Consider the following 25,479-nt stretch of genomic DNA (forward strand, 5'->3'; position numbering starts at 1 on the left):
ACTGAATGGGGGCTGATATGGGGGAATTATACTGTATGGGGGCTGATATGGGGAGCATTATACCGTATGGGGCTGTTATGGGGGGCATTATACTGTGGGGGCAGCTATGGGGGGAATTATACTGTGTGGGGGCAGCTATGGGAGCATTATACTGTGTGGGGGCAGCTATGGGAGCATTATACTGTGTGGGGGCATTATACTATGGGGGCTGTTGGGCAAAGCGTCTGGGCATAGGCATGCATAGGGGTCTGATGATAATGATGATGGTGGTGTTGTGGAGTGGTAGGGGGCCCAAGCTGAATTCTTGCACCCGGGCCCATGAGCCTTTAGCTACGCCCCTGCTAGGTAGTGCGGGGGGTGATGTTTGGAGGGCGCTCACGCGCTGGGTGTGCTCCATATGCTACGGGTGTCAGCTGTTTTCTACAGCTGACACCCGGGACTAACAGCCAGGAACTGGCTGTTTAACCCCTCAAATGCTGCGGTCAATCGCGACCGTAGCATCTTAGATGTTGAAAAGAGGGGGTTGGCCCCCTCTGACAACTCATCACCCCCCCTCGCCATCAACGGGTGCCGATGGTTGTCATGGCAGTCCAGGGGCCTAATGGAGGCACCCAGGGCTGTCTTCACTCTGCCTCTGTTAAGCCCTGCCGGTGGCCTGTAAAAATGACAACATATTGCAATACGCCAGTATTGCAGTGTATTGTACCAGCGATCTAACGATCGCCGGTTCAAGTCCCCTAGAGGGCATAATGAAATATGTAAAAAAAAGTAAAACCTTTTTAGCAGTGAAAAAAAATGATTAAAAGCTAAAAAAAAAAAAAAAAAAAAAAAAACCTTTTCCCATTTTTCCTCTAAAGTAATGTAAAAAAAATAAAATAAACCAAATTGTTATCGCCGCATCTATAAAAGTCCGAACTATTACAATATTTAACGTGCACGGTGAACGGCTTAAAAAACAGAACATTTAAAAGGCCAAAATCGCTGTTTTATGGTCAACTTATTTCTAAAAAGAAAGTGATCAAAAAATGGTACCAATAAAAAGCACAGGTCGTCCCGCGAAAAAATGAGCCCTCACAACGCTCTATTCACGGAAAAAAAAGGAAGTTATGGCTCTTGGAATGCGGAGAGTGAAAAACGAAAGTGAAAAATCAACCAATGGCTTCGTCCTGAAGGGGTTAATCATTGTAAAATGAAACGTTCTGCAACAATCTAATAGACTTTGTGTTTCAATTCCTCACCATTTTCAAGATCTCTGCTTGATGTAAAGTGAATGGAAACATTATTTACAACCCATCCTGACCTAATACTGCTCACAGAGCCGATGGGTTTGTTACAATGAATCAGGGTATACAATTATATGCTGATACATTGTAACAAGCCCAGCAGCTGTGTGATTACAAATCCCAGCTTTATGTATACGGTTTAGAGTCAGTGTGACACACGCCCGCAGGTAACGCACTAGTCTCCGGGTGACGTCCGCTGCCATCTCAGGACTTGTAGGACTCTTCTTACCTGGGAAAGCTGGCGGACAGACGATCAGAGCCTGCTGGAAGGGGTCAGGCCGGGCACAGATCTGCGTCGCTCCAGCCTGGAGGGGCAGGCTTCTCTGGGCGACGGCTGCCATAGCGGCCGCAGAGGACTGGGAAAAGGGATAGAAGATTAAATCTTTATTAAAAGAACAAAACGAAAAACACCGCAGGGTAGCGGTCGGCAGAGGGTGCGGGGGAGGGGCGCTTACCTGGCTATGCACAGTATTCAGCTGGTTGCTGAAGGTCATGGTGAGGTTGGTAGAGGTGTTGGGGGCCACGTGCGTAATAAATGGGGTCTTGCTGTGGTTCACAGTGTCGTAAATACTCACCCGTCTTTTGCAGATCTCCATATTTTTGGAAGCAAGACTTTACACTGCGGGAGAGAGACCCGGGTGGAAGAAACCAAAGGGCGGAGGATGGGGGAGAGAAGAGCGGGGGGCGGAGGACGGGGGAGAGAAGAGCGGAGGACGGGGGAGAGAAGAGCGGAGGACGGGGGGGGGGGGGAGAGAAGAGCCGAGGACGGGGGGGGGGGGGAGAGAAGAGCCGAGGACGGGGGAGAGAAGAGCGGAGGACGGGGGAGAGAAGAGCGGAGGACGGGGGAGAGAAGAGCGGAGGACGGGGGAGAGAAGAGCGGAGGACGGGGGAGAGAAGAGCGGAGGACGGGGGAGAGAAGAGCGGAGGACGGGGGAGAGAAGAGCGGAGGACGGGGGAGAGAAGAGCGGAGGACGGGGGGGGGGAGAGATGAGCGGAGGACGGGGGGGGGAGAGATGAGCGGAGGACGGGGGGGGGGGAGAGAAGAGCGGAGGACGGGGGGGGGGAGAGAAGAGCGGAGGACGGGGGGGGGGGAGAGAAGAGCGGAGGACGGGGGGGGGAGAGAAGAGCGGAGGACGGGGGGGGGGAGAGAAGAGCGGAGGACGGGGGGGGAAGAGAAGAGCGGAGGACGGGGGAGGGGAGAGCCGAGGACGGGGGGGGGGGGGGGGAGAGCCGAGGACGGGGGGGGGGAGAGAAGAGCGGAGGACGGGGGGGGGGGGGGAGAGCCGAGGACGGGGGGGGGAGAGAAGAGCGGAGGACGGGGGGGGGGAGAGAAGAGCGGAGGACGGGGGGGGAGAAGAGCGGAGGACGGGGGGGGAGAGAAGAGCGGAGGACGGGGGGGGAGAGAAGAGCGGAGGACGGGGGGGGGAGAGAAGAGCGGAGGACGGGGGGGGAGAGAAGAGCGGAGGACGGGGGGGGGAGAGAAGAGCGGACGGGGGAGAGAAGAGCGGAGGACGGGGGAGAGAAGAGCGGAGGACGGGGGAGAGAAGAGCGGAGGACGGGGGAGAGAAGAGCGGAGGACGGGGGAGAGAAGAGCGGAGGACGGGGGGGGGGAGAGAAGAGCGGAGGACGGGGGGGGGGAGAGAAGAGCGGAGGACGGGGGGGGGAGAGAAGAGCGGAGGACGGGGGGGGGGAGAGAAGAGCGGAGGACGGGGGGGCGGGAAGAGAAGAGCCGAGGACGGGGGGGGGGGAGAGAAGAGCGGAGGACGGGGGGGGGGAAGAGAAGAGCGGAGGACGGGGGAGGGGAGAGCCGAGGACGGGGGGGGGGGGGGGGGGAGAGCCGAGGACGGGGGGGGGGGGAGAGAAGAGCGGAGGACGGGGGGGGGGGGAGAGAAGAGCGGAGGACGGGGGGGGAGAGAAGAGCGGAGGACGGGGGGGGAGAGAAGAGCGGAGGATGGGGGGGGGAGAGAAGAGCGGAGGACGGGGGGGGAGAGAAGAGCGGAGGACGGGGGGGGAGAGAAGAGCGGAGGACGGGGGGGGGAGAGAAGAGCGGAGGACGGGGGGGGGAGAGAAGAGCGGAGGACGGGGGGGAGAGAAGAGCGGAGGACGGGGGGGAGAGAAGAGCGGAGGACGGGGGGGGAGAGAAGAGCGGAGGACGGGGGGGGAGAGAAGAGCGGAGGACGGGGGGGGAGAGAAGAGCGGAGGACGGGGGGGGGAGAGAAGAGCGGAGGACGGGGGAGAGAAGAGCGAGGACGGGGGAGAGAAGAGCGGAGGACGGTGGAGAGAAGAGCGGAGGATGGGGGAGAGAAGAGCGGAGGACGGGGGAGAGAAGAGCGGAGGACGGGGGAGAGAGGAAGAGACGAAACGTTACTGAAGAACTCAAAATCACAGGAGGAAGAAGAGCGTTAAAGGGGAACTCCGCCTAAATTTACCTGCTGCCAGAAAAGGACACTGTAGGGTCATGGAGTTCAGAGCCCCACCAATTCCCAAAGTTAAGGGTCTGTAGAGCCGCTCACGTAACAAAAACGCTCGCAACGGAACGCTATTAAAATCAGCAACACCCATTTTTTGGGAATCAGTGGGGGACCGGACTCACAGATGACCCCGGACGTTATCCTAGGACAGGTCAGAAGATACATTTAGGTACAATTCTCATTAAAAGAAGAAGATACGGAAAACATTCTGTCCCAAACCATGGAAACAAAGATAAAGATGAGCCGCCCAACCCACCCCCCTCTGAAAAACACAACAAGCGTTACAGTATTTGAGCCCCAATAACCTCAGCAACTAAAATCGAACCGTTATCTCCATGACAACTTTTTTCCCACGCCAGTAATAAGGTGTCAAGCTCCACCCCCTTATGTAATTTTGCTACACAAGTTTCTACACAGCTATCGGACAACCCAAACATCTAGGATTTAGGAATAGCAGTTGGAAATGCTGCATCATGGAAGAAAACAGACAAAAAAATACATAATTTATGCACCTTCTTTCCTACAGGGGGCGATATAACATTACAGGATGGCTGGGAGGTCACTTTAGTGAACTGGAAGGCTCTAATTGGGGTTTCAGTGCCACATTACGAACCCAGCCGTGTTCTCATGCGCCCACCAGACTAAACCCCCCTCCCCCGGCCCCCGCCAAAGTCCTAGGAAAAGGCCGTACTGTGAGCTATGAGGGAAGTCCAGGAGATGGGACATTGTGACAAACGGATGGTTCAGAGTCTCGATGGGGGTTATCCTCTTATCCGCATCGATGGTCAGCATTTTCTTAAGCAGGTCGATGAATTCCCTTCTGTCCGCCTTCTCCACCAGCAGGTCGCTGCCTTCCAAATCAGAGGTCATATTCACCTGCAATACGAGATGGGGGGGGGGGTCATTAAATAACAGACCACCTTAACGTACCCACCCCACACTCACGACGCGGACGGCTGGCCACACACGAGTCCACGCCGCTTTTACGTAAAGAATTCCCTGTATACATGAAAAGTTCTGCAACTTTCTAATGTACTCTGTGTTTAAATACCTCATCCTTTTCAAGATCTCTGCTTCCTGTCAGTGAATAGGAACACTTGTTTACATCTAGAGATGTAGATTCAGGGCTCAATATAAAAAGACAGGTCTGATACACTGATCTGGACAGGATTGAAACAATGAATACTTCCTTCCATTCACTGACAGTAAGCAGAAAGTGGCAGCACTTTCACCATACAATGACTGAGCAATATTTACCTAAAGCCCACCTCAAATATTCTAGACTGTCTTAAAAGAGAAACTACTACAATATATATATTAGTCCTATTGGTGTACATAAAAAAAAAAAAAAATGTGAAAAACCATTTAATATCTTTTTTTTTTAATTAAAGGGGTTGTACAGGATTAAAAAAAAAATGGCTGCTTTGTTCCAGAGACAGCGCCACCCCTGTTTATTGTTTGGGTCAAGTATTGCAACTCTGCTTTATTGAAGAGAATGGGGCTGAGCTGCAATACCGCACGCAGCCTGTGGACGTGTGTGGCGCTGTTTTTAGAAGAAAGCAGTTATGTTGTTATAATCCAGGACACTGCTTTATGTTGCCACTTATTATTATTATAACCTCGGACATTGCGCTCATATAGGTAACGGGATGGTGGTTTGGATGCGCACAATGTCCCTCTTACAGGCTGTACATGGCCAAAGGACAGAGCAGGAAGTGTTGTCATGAGGACTTAGAACTGGTGCAGCCGCAGGCTTTGGGTATAACTGAACGCCCTGTCCCAACCATCCCCCACATGGCCGTACCTGAGCCATGTCATCCAGGCAGTTGAAGATGTACTTTCTGGCTTCCTTGGATTTGATGCCAGTTTCGGATTCATGATCATCAGGCGTCTAAATCACAAAGAGACGGAGGTGACAAAGAACCCCGACCATAACAAATGTAAACATGACGACTAAGACCAGCGTATACAATCTATTGTCCCCTGTTATCAGCCATATCTGGCTGGAGAGACGTTGACAGTAGAATTCAAGAGGATGAGTGACAGAAGGTGCGGAAACCTCCCCTCCCCCAACTATACGTCATATCTCCAGCACTATTATATCCTCCAGACATTACATCATATGTGTGACTGATATCAGCCGCTCCTCTTATATCACTCCGGCACTATTATATCCTCCAGAGACATTACATCATATGTGTGACTGATATCAGCCGCTCCTCTTATATCACTCCAGCACTATTATATCCTCCAGAGACATTACATCATATATGACTGATATCAGCCGCTCCTCTTATATCACTCCAGTACTATTATATCCTCCAGAGACATTACATCATATGTGTGACTGATATCAGCCGCTCCTCTTATATCACTCCAGTACTATTATATCCTCCAGAGACATTACATCATATGTGACTGATATCAGCCACTCCTCTTATAACACTCCAGCACCATTATATCCTCCAGAGACATTACATCATATGTGTGACTGATATCAGCCGCTCCTCTTATATCACTCCAGCACCATTATATCCTCCAGAGACATTACATCATATATGTGTGACTGATATCAGCCGCTCCTCTTATATCACTCCAGCACTATTATATCCTCCAGACATTACATCATATGTGTGACTGATATCAGCCGCTCCTCTTATATCACTCCAGCACTATTATATCCTCCAGAGACATTACATCATATATGTGTGACTGATATCAGCCGCTCCTCTTATATCACTCCAGTACTATTATATCCTCCAGAGACATTACATCATATGTGTGACTGATATCAGCCGCTCCTCTTATATCACTCCAGCACTATTATATCCTCCAGACATTACATCATATGTGTGACTGATATCAGCCGCTCCTCTTATATCACTCCAGCACTATTATATCCTCCAGAGACATTACATCATGTGTGTGACTGATATCAGCCGCTCCTCTTATATCACTCCAGCACCATTATATCCTCCAGAGACATTACATCATATATGTGTGACTGATATCAGCCGCTCCTCTTATATCACTCCAGCACTATTATATCCTCCAGACATTACATCATATGTGTGACTGATATCAGCCGCTCCTCTTATATCACTCCAGCACTATTATATCCTCCAGAGACATTACATCATATGTGACTGATATCAGCCGCTCCTCTTATATCACTCCAGTACTATTATATCCTCCAGACATTACATCATATGTGACTGATATCAGCCACTCCTCTTATATCACTCCAGTACTATTATATCCTCCAGACATTACATCATATATGTGACTGATATCAGCCGCTCCTCTTATAACACTCCAGTACTATTATATCCTCCAGAGACATTACATCATATGTGACTGATATCAGCCGCTCCTCTTATATCACTCCAGCACTATTATATCCTCCAGAGACATTACATCATATGTGTGACTGATATCAGCCGCTCCTCTTATATCACTCCAGCACTATTATATCCTCCAGAGACATTACATCATATGTGTGACTGATATCAGCCGCTCCTCTTATAACACTCCAGCACTATTATATCCTCCAGAGACATTACATCATATGTGACTGATATCAGCCGCTCCTCTTATATCACTCCAGTACTATTATATCCTCCAGAGACATTACATCATATATGTGACTGATATCAGCCTCTCCTCTTATATCACTCCAGCACTATTATATCCTCCAGAGACATTACATCATATGTGACTGATATCAGCCGCTCCTCTTATATCACTCCAGTACTATTATATCCTCCAGAGACATTACATCATATATGTGACTGATATCAGCCTCTCCTCTTATATCACTCCAGCACTATTATATCCTCCAGACATTACATCATATATGTGACTGATATCAGCCTCTCCTCTTATATCACTCCAGCACTATTATATCCTCCAGAGACATTACATCATATGTGACTGATATCAGCCGCTACTCTTATAACACTTCAGTACTATTATATCCTCCAGAGACATTACATCATATGTGTGACTGATATCAGCCGCTCCTCTTATATCACTCCAGCACTATTATATCCTCCAGAGACATTACATAATATGTGACTGATATCAGCCGCTCCTCTTATATCACTCCAGCACTATTATATCCTCCAGAGACATTACATCATATGTGTGACTGATATCAGCCGCTCCTCTTATATCACTCCAGCACTATTATATCCTCCAGAGACATTACATCATATGTGTGACTGATATCAGCCGCTCCTCTTATATCACTCCAGTACTATTATATCCTCCAGAGACATTACATCATATGTGTGACTGATATCAGCCGCTCCTCTTATAACACTCCAGCACTATTATATCCTCCAGAGACATTACATCATATGTGACTGATATCAGCCGCTCCTCTTATATCACTCCAGTACTATTATATCCTCCAGAGACATTACATCATATATGTGACTGATATCAGCCTCTCCTCTTATATCACTCCAGCACTATTATATCCTCCAGAGACATTACATCATATGTGACTGATATCAGCCGCTCCTCTTATATCACTCCAGTACTATTATATCCTCCAGAGACATTACATCATATATGTGACTGATATCAGCCTCTCCTCTTATATCACTCCAGTACTATTATATCCTCCAGAGACATTACATCATATGTGTGACTGATATCAGCCGCTCCTCTTATATCACTCCAGTACTATTATATCCTCCAGAGACATTACATCATATATGTGACTGATATCAGCCTCTCCTCTTATATCACTCCAGTACTATTATATCCTCCAGAGACATTACATCATATGTGTGACTGATATCAGCCGCTCCTCTTATATCACTCCAGCACTATTATATCCTCCAGACTGTGAGAGTTCCTGGCGCTTTAAAAATGCCCCAACAACAGACGTCAGGGCCCGTTATCAGCGCTGGGATTTCCTGCTTCCCTCTGCGGCCTCTTCTCTATCTCAGTATCGGCCTTGTCCTGTCTAATTTCTATCCTAACAATCCCGGTCATTATATATATATATATATATATACACATACAGGAGAATGTTCCATAGATCGGCCGGGTCAGGCCTTGGCAGCATCTTGGAGCCGGGGATCCAGACCAACACGTTCTTATTATAGACACGTATATATCTATCCTCCGCAGTATATGTTTTTTATTAACACTTACTGTACCGGGGGCTGCCATGTTTTATTTCATTTCTCTCTGTCTCTCTTAACGACACATACAGAGATGCAATGCGGCAGCTACAGGGCATGGGACACAATGAATGGGAGCCGTCCATTGCCTCTGCTCTCTGGCTCTGTACTGCGCAGTCGCAGGTCAGAGTCACACAGCAGAGAAGTCGGCTTGTAGGGAGATAGAAGCGCCATTATGAAGACCAGCTGAACCGCAGGTAAGATGTGTGTGTCTGTCCCTCTCTCTCTCTCTCTCACAGACCCCCGCTCTCTTGACCCACCCCCAGCACACCCCCCCCCCCCCCCACACACACCTGCTGCAACTGTGTGTGTCTGTATGTAGCAGAGCGGAGTTTGTGTGTGTGTGTCTGTGTCAGTGCGTGTGTCTGTGTGTAGCAGTGCTGAGTGTGTGTGTGTGTGTGTGTATGTATGTGTGTGTGTGCAGCAGAGCTGAGGGTGTGTCTGTATGTAGTAATGCTGTGCTTGTGTGTGCAGCAGAGCTGAGGGTGTGTCTGTATGTAGCAGAGCGGAGTTTGTGTGTCTGTGTCAGTGCGTGTGTCTGTGTGCAGCAGAGCTGAGGGTGTGTCTGTATGTAGTAATGCTGTGTGTGTGTGTGTGTGTGTGTGTGTGTGTGTGTGTGTGTGTGCTCGCACAGTAGAGCTGTGTGTGTAGTGTGCGCAGCAGAGCTGTGTCCTATTTTTGTGCAGCGGAGTATGCACGGGCGCCGCTGATCCTTTATAGCCGCTTATCAGCTGTTTTAAAGAATCACCGGTGAGCGCGCCCCCCCACACACACAAATCCCCCCAAACATGCAAAATCAAGCATTTTTTTAATGCGGTTTTTGGCACATTAAATGCGCAAAAAACAACGTGTCAAATACACGCCATGTGAATCTGTCAACTGAAAAGTCATTCACTTCACTTTCATCATTCTGAGGCCCCATGCACACGACCGTGCCCGCAATCACGGCCATACAAAGTATGGGAGCACGGCCCGCAAAGAGCTAAACGACGGACATGTTCCATAATTCCCGGAACATTTCCACGGCACTGACACCCTTACGTAGCGCTACGGAAAGGTGTCCGCGTTCAATGAAAGTGAATGGCTCCGTTTTTGACTGTCGTGTGAATGGGGCCTAAGGGTATGTTCACACGCAGTGTTTTCAGCAGTTTTTTGGGCCGTAAACGTCCTGAAAAACGGCTGAAAAATCAGAAGCAGAACGCCACCAAACATCTGCCCATTGGTTTCAATGGGAAATACGGCGTTCTGTTCCAACGGGCAGTTTTTTACACGGCTGTTTTCCAAAAACGGCACGTAAAAAAAAGACACCCGCCAAAAAAGTGCAGGTCACGTCATCCATAGTGATGTCACATTGAGGTCACGCGCTCACGACACCCACATTGTTTACATTAGTCTGATAATCCGGCACCTCTCAGAGCCTCTGAATACCGGATTACAGGAGTTTTTTGAGTGATGTCCTTTACTGACATTCTGTAGATTTTGATAAACTGACGGCTGCGTCCGCCACATTGTTATAAAGCAAGAGATTAATTATAAAACAAGACTCCTCCCACCTTCAGTCTCCACAGAGGATACGGAGAGTCGCCGTCACGGTTGAAGAACCTGGTGGTCTTCGTTCCAGAGCTGAGGAGATATTCAGCAGGAAGACCCTGAGTCTGTGAGATGTACCGGATCTGCGAGGAGAGAGACAGTCCTGGTTATTATAGAGAAGACCGAGGAACGTAATAACGGGACTGTACAGTGCGGACTTAAAGGGCCACAGACCCTAAAATGTGCATCTTATAATAATACTAGAGCGTTATAAGAGGAGCGGCTGATATCAGTCACATATGATGTAATGTCTCTGGAGGATATAATAGTGCTGGAGTGTTATAAGAGGAGCGGCTGATATCAGTCACATATGATGTAATGTCTCTGGAGGATATAATAGTGCTGGAGTGTTATAAGAGGAGCGGCTGATATCAGTCACACATATGATGTAATGTCTGGAGGATATAATAGTGCTGGAGTGATATAAGAGGAGCGGCTGATATCAGTCACACATATGATGTAATGTCTCTGGAGGATATAATAGTGCTGGAGTGTTATAAGAGGAGCGACTGATATCAGTCACATGTGATGTAATGTCTCTGGAGGATATAATAGTGCTGGAGTGATATAAGAGGAGCGGCTGATATCAGTCACACATATGATGTAATGTCTCTGGAGGATATAATAGTGCTGGAGTGTTATAAGAGGAGCGGCTGATATCAGTCACACATATGATGTAATGTCTCTGGAGGATATAATAGTACTGGAGTGATATAAGAGGAGCGGCTGATATCAGTCACATATGATGTAATGTCTCTGGAGGATATAATAGTACTGGAGTGATATAAGAGGAGCTGCTGATATCAGTCACACATATGATGTAATGTCTCTGGAGGATATAATAGTACTGGAGTGATATAAGAGGAGCGGCTGATATCAGTCACATATGATGTAATGTCTCTGGAGGATATAATAGTGCTGGAGTGTTATAAGAGGAGCGGCTGATATCAGTCACATATGATGTAATGTCTGGAGGATATAATAGTACTGGAGTGATATAAGAGGAGCGGCTGATATCAGTCACACATATGATGTAATGTCTGGAGGATATAATAGTGCTGGAGTGATATAAGAGGAGCGGCTGATATCAGTCACACATATGATGTAATGTCTCTGGAGGATATAATAGTGCTGGAGTGTTATAAGAGGAGCGGCTGATATCAGTCACACATATGATGTAATGTCTCTGGAGGATATAATAGTACTGGAGTGATATAAGAGGAGCGGCTGATATCAGTCACATATGATGTAATGTCTCTGGAGGATATAATAGTACTGGAGTGATATAAGAGGAGCTGCTGATATCAGTCACACATATGATGTAATGTCTCTGGAGGATATAATAGTACTGGAGTGATATAAGAGGAGCGGCTGATATCAGTCACATATGATGTAATGTCTCTGGAGGATATAATAGTGCTGGAGTGTTATAAGAGGAGCGGCTGATATCAGTCACACATATGATGTAATGTCTCTGGAGGATATAATAGTACTGGAGTGATATAAGAGGAGCGGCTGATATCAGTCACATATGATGTAATGTCTCTGGAGGATATAATAGTACTGGAGTGATATAAGAGGAGCTGCTGATATCAGTCACACATATGATGTAATGTCTCTGGAGGATATAATAGTACTGGAGTGATATAAGAGGAGCGGCTGATATCAGTCACATATGATGTAATGTCTCTGGAGGATATAATAGTGCTGGAGTGTTATAAGAGGAGCGGCTGATATCAGTCACATATGATGTAATGTCTGGAGGATATAATAGTACTGGAGTGATATAAGAGGAGCGGCTGATATCAGTCACACATATGATGTAATGTCTGGAGGATATAATAGTGCTGGAGTGATATAAGAGGAGCGGCTGATATCAGTCACACATATGATGTAATGTCTCTGGAGGATATAATAGTGCTGGAGTGTTATAAGAGGAGCGGCTGATATCAGTCACACATATGATGTAATGTCTCTGGAGGATATAATAGTACTGGAGTGTTATAAGAGGAGCGGCTGATATCAGTCACATATGATGTAATGTCTCTGGAGGATATAATAGTACTGGAGTGATATAAGAGGAGCGGCTGATATCAGTCACATATGATGTAATGTCTCTGGAGGATATAATAGTACTGGAGTGATATAAGAGGAGCGGCTGATATCAGTCACATATGATGTAATGTCTCTGGAGGATATAATAGTGCTGGAGTGATATAAGAGGAGCGGCTGATATCAGTCACATATGATGTAATGTCTCTGGAGGATATAATAGTACTGGAGTGATATAAGAGGAGCGGCTGATATCAGTCACACATATGATGTAATGTCTCTGGAGGATATAATAGTGCTGGAGTGATATAAGAGGTGCGGCTGATATCAGTCACACATATGATGTAATGTCTCTGGAGGATATAATAGTACTGGAGTGATATAAGAGGAGCTGCTGATATCAGTCACACATATGATGTAATGTCTCTGGAGGATATAATAGTACTGGAGTGATATAAGAGGAGCGGCTGATATCAGTCACATATGATGTAATGTCTCTGGAGGATATAATAGTGCTGGAGTGATATAAGAGGAGCGGCTGATATCAGTCACATATGATGTAATGTCTCTGGAGGATATAATAGTACTGGAGTGATATAAGAGGAGCGGCTGATATCAGTCACACATATGATGTAATGTCTCTGGAGGATATAATAGTACTGGAGTGATATAAGAGGAGCGGCTGATATCGGTCACACATATGATGTAATATCTCTGGAGGATATAATAGTACTGGAGTGATATAAGAGGAGCGGCTGATATCAGTCACACATATGATGTAATGTCTCTGGAGGATATAATAGTACTGGAGTGATATAAGAGGAGCGGCTGATATCAGTCACATATGATGTAATGTCTCTGGAGGATATAATAGTACTGGAGTGATATAAGAGGAGCGGCTGATATCAGTCACACATATGATGTAATGTCTCTGGAGGATATAATAGTGCTGGAGTGATATAAGAGGAGCGGCTGATATCAGTCACATATATGATGTAATGTCTCTGGAGGATATAATAGTGCTGGAGTGTTATAAGAGGAGCGGCTGATATCAGTCACATATGATGTAATGTCTCTGGAGGATATAATAGTACTGGAGTGATATAAGAGGAGCGGCTGATATCAGTCACACATATGATGTAATGTCTCTGGAGGATATAATAGTGCTGGAGTGATATAAGAGGAGCGGCTGATATCAGTCACATATATGATGTAATGTCTCTGGAGGATATAATAGTGCTGGAGTGTTATAAGAGGAGCGGCTGATATCAGTCACATATGATGTAATGTCTCTGGAGGATATAATAGTACTAGAGTGATATAAGAGGAGCGGCTGATATCAGTCACACATATGATGTAATGTCTCTGGAGGATATAATAGTACTGGAGTGTTATAAGAAGAGCGGCTGATATCAGTCACACATATGATGTAATGTCTCTGGAGGATATAATAGTGCTGGAGTGATATAAGAGGAGCGGCTGATATCAGTCACACATATGATGTAATGTCTCTGGAGGATATAATAGTACTGGAGTGATATAAGAGGAGCGGCTGATATCAGTCACATATGATGTAATGTCTCTGGAGGATATAATAGTATTGGAGTGATATAAGAGGAGCGGCTGATATCAGTCACATACATGATGTAATGTCTCTGGAGGATATAATAGTACTGGAGTGATATAAGAGGAGCGGCTGATATCAGTCACATATATGATGTAATGTCTCTGGAGGATATAATAGTACTGGAGTGATATAAGAGGAGCGGCTGATATCAGTCACACATATGATGTAATGTCTCTGGAGGATATAATAGTGCTGGAGTGATATAAGAGGAGCGGCTGATATCAGTCACACATATGATGTAATGTCTCTGGAGGATATAATAGTACTGGAGTAATATAAGAGGAGCGGCTGATATTAGTCACACATATGATGTAATGTCTCTGGAGGATATAATAGTACTGGAGTGATATAAGAGGAGCGGCTGATATCAGTCACACATATGATGTAATGTCTCTGGAGGATATAATAGTACTGGAGTGTTAGAGGAGCGGCTGATATCAGTCACACATAGGATGTAATGTCTCTGGAGGATATAATAGTACTGGAGTGATATAAGAGGAGCTGCTGATATCAGTCACATATGATGTAATGTCTCTGGAGGATATAATAGTGCTGGAGTGATATAAGAGGAGCGGCTGATATCAGTCACACATATGATGTAATGTCTCTGGAGGATATAATAGTACTGGAGTGTTATAAGAGGAGCGGCTGATATCAGTCACACATATGATGTAATGTCTCTGGAGGATATAATAGTGCTGGAGTGTTATAAGAGGAGCGGCTGATATCAGTCACACATATGATGTCATGTCTCTGGAGGATATAATAGTGCTGGAGTGATATAAGAGGAGCGGCTGATATCAGTCACATATGATGTAATGTCTGGAGGATATAATAGTACTGGAGTGATATAAGAGGAGCGGCTGATATCAGTCACACATAAGATGTAATGTCTCTGGAGGATATAATAGTACTGGAGTGATATAAGAGGAGCGGCTGATATCAGTCACACATATGATGTAATGTCTCTGGAGGATATAATAGTACTGGAGTGATATAAGAGGAGCGGCTGATATCAGTCACACATATGATGTAATGTCTCTGGAGGATATAATAGTACTGGAGTGATATAAGAGGAGCGGCTGATATCAGTCACACATATGATGTAATGTCTCTGGAGGATATAATAGTACTGGAGTGTTATAAGAGGAGCGGCTGATATCAGTCACATATATGATGTAATGTCTCTGGAGGATATAATAGTACTGGAGTGATATAAGAGAAGCGGCTGATATCAGTCACATATGATGTAATGTCTCTGGAGGAAATAATAGTGCTGGAGTGATATAAGAGGAGCGGCTGATATCAGTCACACATATGATGTAATGTCTCTGGAGGATATAATAGTACTGGAGTGTTATAAGAGGAGCGGCTGATATCAGTCACACATATGATGTAATGTCTCTGGAGTATATAATAGTACTGGAGTGTTATAAGAGGAGTGGCTGATATCAGTCACACATATGATGTAATGTCTCTGGAGGATATAATAGTGCTGGAGTGATATAAGAGGAGCGGCTGATATCAGTCACACATATGATGTAATGTCTCTGGAGGATATAATAGTGCTGGAGTGTTATATGAGGAGCGGCTGATATCAGTCACACATATGATGTAATGTCTCTGGAGGATATAATAGTACTGGAGTGTTATAAGAAGAGCGGCTGATATCAGTCACACATATGATGTAATGTCTCTGGAGGATATAATAGTACTGGAGTGTTATAAGAGGAGCGGCTGATATCAGTCACACATAGGATGTAATGTCTCTGGAGGATATAATAGTACTGGAGTGATATAAGAGGAGCTGCTGATATCAGTCACATATGATGTAATGTCTCTGGAGGATATAATAGTGCTGGAGTGATATAAGAGGAGCGGCTGATATCAGTCACACATATGATGTAATGTCTCTGGAGGATATAATAGTACTGGAGTGATATAAGAGGAGCTGCTGATATCAGTCACATATGATGTAATGTCTCTGGAGGATATAATAGTGCTGGAGTGATATAAGAGGAGCGGCTGATATCAGTCACACATATGATGTAATGTCTCTGGAGGATATAATAGTACTGGAGTGATATAAGAGGAGCGGCTGATATTAGTCACACATGATGTAATGTCTCTGGAGGATATAATAGTACTGGAGTGTTATAAGAGGAGCGGCTGATATCAGTCACACATAGGATGTAATGTCTCTGGAGGATATAATAGTACTGGAGTGATATAAGAGGAGCTGCTGATATCAGTCACATATGATGTAATGTCTCTGGAGGATATAATAGTGCTGGAGTGATATAAGAGGAGCGGCTGATATCAGTCACACATATGATGTAATGTCTCTGGAGGATATAATAGTACTGGAGTGATATAAGAGGAGCGGCTGATATTAGTCACACATGATGTAATGTCTCTGGAGGATATAATAGTACTGGAGTGATATAAGAGGAGCGGTTGATATCAGTCACACATATGATGTAATGTCTCTGGAGGATATAATAGTACTGGAGTGATATAAGAGGAGCGGCTGATATCAGTCACATATGATGTAATGTCTCTGGAGGATATAATAGTACTGGAGTGATATAAGAGGAGCGGCTGATATCAGTCACACATATAATGTAATGTCTCTGGAGGATATAATAGTACTGGAGTGTTATAAGAGGAGCGGCTGATATCAGTCACATATGATGTAATGTCTCTGGAGGATATAATAGTACTGGAGTGTTATAAGAGGAGCGGCTGATATCAGTCACATATGATGTAATGTCTCTGGAGGATATAATAGTGCTGGAGTGATATAAGAGGAGCGGCTGATATCAGTCACACATATGATGTAATGTCTGGAGGATATAATAGTACTGGAGTGATATAAGAGAAGCGGCTGATATCAGTCACATATGATGTAATGTCTATGGAGGATATAATAGTGCTGGAGTGATATAAGAGGAGCGGCTGATATCAGTCACACATATGATGTAATGTCTCTGGAGGATATAATAGTGCTGGAGTGTTATAAGAGGAGCGGCTGATATCAGTCACACATATGATGTAATGTCTCTGGAGGATATAATAGTGCTGGAGTGATATAAGAGGAGCTGCTGATATCAGTCACATATGATGTAATGTCTCTGGAGGATATAATAGTACTGGAGTGATATAAGAGGAGCGGCTGATATCAGTCACATATGATGTAATGTCTATGGAGGATATAATAGTGCTGGAGTGATATAAGAGGAGCGGCTGATATCAGTCACACATATGATGTAATGTCTCTGGAGGATATAATAGTGCTGGAGTGATATAAGAGGAGCTGCTGATATCAGTCACATATGATGTAATGTCTCTGGAGGATATAATAGTACTGGAGTGATATAAGAGGAGCGGCTGATATCAGTCACATATGATGTAATGTCTATGGAGGATATAATAGTGCTGGAGTGATATAAGAGGAGCGGCTGATATCAGTCACACATATGATGTAATGTCTCTGGAGGATATAATAGTACTGGAGTGATATAATAGGAGCGGCTGATATCAGTCACACATATGATGTAATGTCTCTGGAGGATATAATAGTGCTGGAGTGATATAAGAGGAGCTGCTGATATCAGTCACATATGATGTAATGTCTCTGGAGGATATAATAGTACTGGAGTGATATAAGAGGAGCGGCTGATATCAGTCATATATGATGTAATGTCTCTGGAGGATATAATAGTACTGGAGTGATATAAGAGGAGCGGTTGATATCAGTCACACATATGATGTAATGTCTCTGGAGGATATAATAGTACTGGAGTGATATAAGAGGAGCGGCTGATATCAGTCACATATGATGTAATGTCTCTGGAGGATATAATAGTACTGGAGTGATATAAGAGGAGCGGCTGATATCAGTCACACATATAATGTAATGTCTCTGGAGGATATAATAGTACTGGAGTGTTATAAGAGGAGCGGCTGATATCAGTCACATATGATGTAATGTCTCTGGAGGATATAATAGTACTGGAGTGTTATAAGAGGAGCGGCTGATATCAGTCACACATATGATGTAATGTCTCTGGAGGATATAATAGTACTGGAGTGATATAAGAGGAGCGGCTGATATCAGTCACATATATGATGTAATGTCTCTGGAGGATATAATAGTACTGGAGTGATATAAGAGGAGCGGCTGATATCAGTCACACATATGATGTAATGTCTCTGGAGGATATAATAGTGCTGGAGTGATATAAGAGGAGCGGCTGATATCAGTCACACATATGATGTAATGTCTCTGGAGGATATAGTAGTACTGGAGTGATATAAGAGGAGCGGCTGATATCAGTCACATATGATGTAATGTCTCTGGAGGATATAATAGTACTGGAGTGATATAAGAGGAGCGGCTGATATCAGTCACACATATGATGTAATGTCTCTGGAGGATATAATAGTACTGGAGTGTTATAAGAGGAGCGGCTGATATCAGTCACATATGATGTAATGTCTCTGGAGGATATAATAGTGCTGGAGTGATATAAGAGGAGCGGCTGATATCAGTCACATATGATGTAATGTCTCTGGAGGATATAATAGTGCTGGAGTGATATAAGAGGAGCGGCTGATATCAGTCACACATATGATGTAATGTCTCTGGGGGATATAATAGTGCTGGAGTGATATAAGAGGAGCGGCTGATATCAGTCACACATATGATGTAATGTCTCTGGAGGATATAATAGTACTGGAGTGATATAAGAGGAGCGGCTGATATCAGTCACATATGATGTAATGTCTCTGGAGGATATAATAGTACTGGAGTGATATAAGAGGAGCGGCTGATATCAGTCACACATATGATGTAATGTCTCTGGAGGATATAATAGTACTGGAGTGTTATAAGAGGAGCGGCTGATATCAGTCACATATGATGTAATGTCTCTGGAGGATATAATAGTGCTGGAGTGATATAAGAGGAGCGGCTGATATCAGTCACACATATGATGTAATGTCTCTGGAGGATATAATAGTGCTGGAGTGATATAAGAGGAGCGGCTGATATCAGTCACACATATGATGTAATGTCTCTGGAGGATATAATAGTGCTGGAGTGATATAAGAGGAGCGGCTGATATCAGTCACACATATGCTGTAATGTCTGGAGGATATAATAGTGCTGGAGTGTTATAAGAGGAGCGGCTGATATCAGTCACACATATGATGTAATGTCTCTGGAGGATATAATAGTGCTGGAGTGATATAAGAGGAGCGGCTGATATCAGTCACACATATGATGTAATGTCTCTGGAGGATATAATAGTGCTGGAGTGTTATAAGAGGAGCGGCTGATATCAGTCACACATATGATGTAATGTCTCTGGAGGATATAATAGTGCTGGAGTGTTATAAGAGGAGCGGCTGATATCAGTCACATATGATGTAATGTCTCTGGAGGATATAATAGTACTGGAGTGATATAAGAGGAGCGGCTGATATCAGTCACACATATGATGTAATGTCTCTGGAGGATATAATAGTACTGGAGTGATATAAGAGGAGCGGCTGATATCAGTCACATATGATGTAATGTCTCTGGAGGTTCTCAGCACTGGAGATATGGGATATAGAGTAGGGGTCATGGATGGAGGAGGGGTGTTTCTACATTTCCGGTCACAAACCATTGAACACTACAGCCTAGAATGGCTGATAACAGAGGACAATAGTTTGTATTCACCAGTCCTACAGTAAGCCTCTCATTAGTGTGAAATGGCTGATAACAGGGATCAATAGAGTTTATTATAATGCACAGATATAAATTGTGGGTTTAGTGGCCCTTTAAGAAGCAGCGCTGTTTAGACAGATACACAATATTGGACAACAACCCCCATGTTCTCAGTATTTGGATAGACAACTCACCTGATCGTATTCAGAGGCCCCAGGATACAGAGGCCACCCCAAAAACAGCTCAGCAATCACACACCCCAAAGACCACATGTCGATGGCTTCACAAAACGGTAATCCCAGTATAATCTCCGGAGCCCTGGAAGTAGAGAGAAAACAGGCGTTCAATATCGTGTCCTGACCACAAATAGATGAGCGATACTGTAATCACCCGTCACCGACCATTATAACGAGAGAGGGTCACATAAGGGTTAATGACACCCCAGCACATTGCTTGGGGGATATCAGACTCTCCCCACCCCCCTCCACCTGAACTGCCCAAATCTTATTACTATGCAAATCATCTCAGCTCTGCTACATCTGCCTCAGAGACCCAATCAGGAGATTAGTGTGAAGCAACGAACACGACGCCGGCCAAGAACAGGTTTGTAATATATTAGGGTCTATTCACATGTTGAGTTTTTCGGATGCGGTTTTTTAATGCGGTTCCAAATGCACATCATCCGCGACGTGTGAACAGTCCCTTACTATGATCCAGAACATCCCGGTGATACGAATAGCGCTGATCCAGAACATCCCTGTAATAATATACACACCGCTGATCCACAACATCCCTGTAATATTATACACAACGCTGATCCAGAACATCCCTGTAATATTATACACAACGCTGATCCAGAACATCCCTGTAATATTATACACAACGCTGATCCAGAACATCCCTGTAATATTATACACAACGCTGATCCAGAACATCCCTGTAATATTATACACACCGCTGATCCAGAACATCCCTGTAATATTATACACACCGCTGATCCAGAACATCCCTGTAATATTATACACATCGCTGATCCAGAATATCCCTGTAATATTATACACACCGCTGATCCAGAACATCCCTGTAATATTATACACACCGCTGATCCAGAATATCCCTGTAATATTATACACAACGCTGATCCAGAACATCCCTGTAATATTATACACAACGCTGATCCAGAACATCCCTGTAATATTATACACACCGCTGATCCAGAACATCCCTGTAATATTATACACACCGCTGATCCACAACATCCCTGTAATATTATACACACCGCTGATCCAGAACATCCCTGTAATATTATACACACCGCTGATCCAGAACATCCCTGTAATATTATACACACCGCTGATCCAGAACATCCTGTAATATTATACACGACGCTGATCCAGGAACACGACGCTGATCCAGAACATCCCTGTAATATTATACACACCGCTGATCCAGAACATCCCTGTAATATTATACACACCGCTGATCCAGAACATCCCTGTAATATTATACACACCGCTGATCCAGAACATCCTGTAATATTATACACAACGCTGATCCAGAACATCCTGTAATATTATACACACCGCTGATCCAGAACATCCTGTAATATTATACACACCGCTGATCCAGAACATCCCTGTAATATTATACACACCGCTGATCCAGAACATCCTGTAATATTATACACGACGCTGATCCAGGAACACGACGCTGATCCAGAACATCCCTGTAATATTATACACACCGCTGATCCAGAACATCCCTGTAATATTATACACACCGCTGATCCAGAACATCCCTGTAATATTATACACACCGCTGATCCAGAACATCCTGTAATATTATACACAACGCTGATCCAGAACATCCCTGTAATATTATACACAACGCTGATCCAGAACATCCTGTAATATTATACACGACGCTGATCCAGAACATCCCTGTAATATTATACACAACGCTGATCCAGAACATCCCTGTAATATTATACACGACGCTGATCCAGAACATCCCTGTAATATTATACACGACGCTGATCCAGAACATCCCTGTAATATTATACACACCGCTGATCCAGAACATCCCTGTAATATTATACACACCGCTGATCCAGAACATCCCTGTAATATTATACACAACGCTGATCCAGAACATCCCTGTAATATTATACACAACGCTGATCCAGAACATCCCTGTAATATTATACACAACGCTGATCCAGAACATCCCTGTAATATTATACACACCGCTGATCCACAACATCCCTGTAATATTATACACACCGCTGATCCACAACATCCCTGTAATATTATACACAACGCTGATCCAGAACATCCTGTAATATTATACACGACGCTGATCCAGAACATCCCTGTAATATTATACACGACGCTGATCCAGAATATCCCTGTAATATTATACACGACGCTGATCCAGAACATCCTGTAATATTATACACGACGCTGATCCAGAATATCCAGTAATATTATACACACCGCTGATCCAGAACATCCCTGTAACATTATACACAACGCTGATCCAGAACATCCTGTAATATTATACACGACGCTGATCCAGAACATCCCTGTAATATTATACACGACGCTGATCCAGAACATCCCTGTAATATTATACACGACGCTGATCCAGAACATCCCTGTAATATTATACACGACGCTGATCCAGAACATCCCTGTAATATTATACACGACGCTGATCCAGAACATCCTGTATTATACACACCGCTGATCCAGAATATCCTGTAATATTATACACACCGCTGATCCAGAACATCCCTGTAATATTATACACACCGCTGATCCAGAACATCCTGTAATATTATACACAACGCTGATCCAGAATATCCTGTAATATTATACACAACGCTGATCCAGAACATCCTGTAATATTATACACACCGCTGATCCAGAATATCCTGTAATATTATACACAACGCTGATCCAGAATATCCTGTAATATTATACACACCGCTGATCCACAACATCCCTGTAATATTATACACAACGCTGATCCAGAACATCTCTGTAATATTATACACAACGCTGATCCAGAACATCCCTGTAATATTATACACAACGCTGATCCAGAACATCCTGTAATATTATACACAACGCTGATCCAGAACATCCCTGTAATATTATACACAACGCTGATCCAGAACATCTCTGTAATATTATACACAACGCTGATCCAGAACATCCCTGTAATATTATACACACCGCTGATCCAGAACATCCCTGTAATATTATACACACCGCTGATCCAGAACATCCTGTAATATTATACACAACGCTGATCCAGAACATCCTGTAATATTATACACACCGCTGATCCAGAACATCCCTGTAATATTATACACAACGCTGATCCAGAACATCCTGTAATATTATACACACCGCTGATCCAGAACATCCCTGTAATATTATACACAACGCTGATCCAGAACATCCCTGTAATATTATACACACCGCTGATCCAGAACATCCCTGTAATATTATACACAACGCTGATCCAGAACATCCCTGTAATATTATACACAACGCTGATCCAGAACATCCCTGTAATATTATACACACCGCTGATCCAGAACATCCTGTAATATTATACACACCGCTGATCCAGAACATCCCTGTAATATTATACACATCGCTGATCCAGAATATCCCTGTAATATTATACACACCGCTGATCCAGAACATCCCTGTAATATTATACACACCGCTGATCCAGAACATCCCTGTAATATTATACACAACGCTGATCCAGAACATCCCTGTAATATTATACACAACGCTGATCCAGAACATCCCTGTAATATTATACACAACGCTGATCCAGAACATCCCTGTAATATTATACACACCGCTGATCCAGAACATCCCTGTAATATTATACACACCGCTGATCCAGAACATCCTGTAATATTATACACGACGCTGATCCAGGAACACGACGCTGATCCAGAACATCCCTGTAATATTATACACACCGCTGATCCAGAACATCCCTGTAATATTATACACACCGCTGATCCAGAACATCCCTGTAATATTATACACACCGCTGATCCAGAACATCCTGTAATATTATACACAACGCTGATCCAGAACATCCCTGTAATATTATACACAACGCTGATCCAGAACATCCTGTAATATTATACACGACGCTGATCCAGAACATCCCTGTAATATTATACACGACGCTGATCCAGAACATCCCTGTAATATTATACACGACGCTGATCCAGAACATCCCTGTAATATTATACACGACGCTGATCCAGAACATCCCTGTAATATTATACACACCGCTGATCCAGAACATCCCTGTAATATTATACACACCGCTGATCCAGAACATCCCTGTAATATTATACACACCGCTGATCCAGAACATCCCTGTAATATTATACACAACGCTGATCCAGAACATCCCTGTAATATTATACACAACGCTGATCCAGAACATCCCTGTAATATTATACACACCGCTGATCCAGAACATCCCTGTAATATTATACACAACGCTGATCCAGAACATCCCTGTAATATTATACACAACGCTGATCCAGAACATCCCTGTAATATTATACACACCGCTGATCCACAACATCCCTGTAATATTATACACACCGCTGATCCACAACATCCCTGTAATATTATACACGACGCTGATCCAGAACATCCTGTAATATTATACACGACGCTGATCCAGAACATCCCTGTAATATTATACACGACGCTGATCCAGAACATCCTGTAATATTATACACAACGCTGATCCAGAATATCCAGTAATATTATACACACCGCTGATCCAGAACATCCCTGTAACATTATACACAACGCTGATCCAGAACATCCTGTAATATTATACACAACGCTGATCCAGAACATCCTGTAATATTATACACGACGCTGATCCAGAACATCCCTGTAATATTATACACACCGCTGATCCAGAATATCCTGTAATATTATACACGACGCTGATCCAGAACATCCTGTAATATTATACACGACGCTGATCCAGAACATCCCTGTAATATTATACACAACGCTGATCCAGAACATCCCTGTAATATTATACACAACGCTGATCCAGAACATCCCTGTAATATTATACACACCGCTGATCCACAACATCCCTGTAATATTATACACACCGCTGATCCACAACATCCCTGTAATATTATACACAACGCTGATCCAGAACATCCTGTAATATTATACACGACGCTGATCCAGAACATCCCTGTAATATTATACACAACGCTGATCCAGAACATCCCTGTAATATTATACACAACGCTGATCCAGAACATCCCTGTAATATTATACACAACGCTGATCCAGAACATCCCTGTAATATTATACACACCGCTGATCCACAACATCCCTGTAATATTATACACACCGCTGATCCACAACATCCCTGTAATATTATACACAACGCTGATCCAGAACATCCTGTAATATTATACACGACGCTGATCCAGAACATCCCTGTAATATTATAC

General features: G+C 44.1%; 1 protein-coding gene across 1 annotated transcript in view; it reads right to left on the reverse strand.

Annotated features, from left to right (window-relative positions):
* Positions 1–25,479, reverse strand: part of HIPK2 (homeodomain interacting protein kinase 2) — an 81,923-nt gene that overhangs the window by 14,057 nt on the left and 42,387 nt on the right. The window contains 7 exon segments of the mRNA XM_075855662.1: positions 1,513–1,639; positions 1,739–1,882; positions 1,884–1,902; positions 4,446–4,630; positions 5,559–5,645; positions 10,506–10,625; positions 20,132–20,255. Of these exon segments, the coding sequence (XP_075711777.1) occupies positions 1,513–1,639; positions 1,739–1,882; positions 1,884–1,902; positions 4,446–4,630; positions 5,559–5,645; positions 10,506–10,625; positions 20,132–20,255 (806 nt within the window).

Source organism: Rhinoderma darwinii, chromosome 3, assembly GCF_050947455.1.
Source record: "Rhinoderma darwinii isolate aRhiDar2 chromosome 3, aRhiDar2.hap1, whole genome shotgun sequence".
NCBI classification, from domain to species: Eukaryota; Metazoa; Chordata; class Amphibia; order Anura; family Rhinodermatidae; genus Rhinoderma; species Rhinoderma darwinii.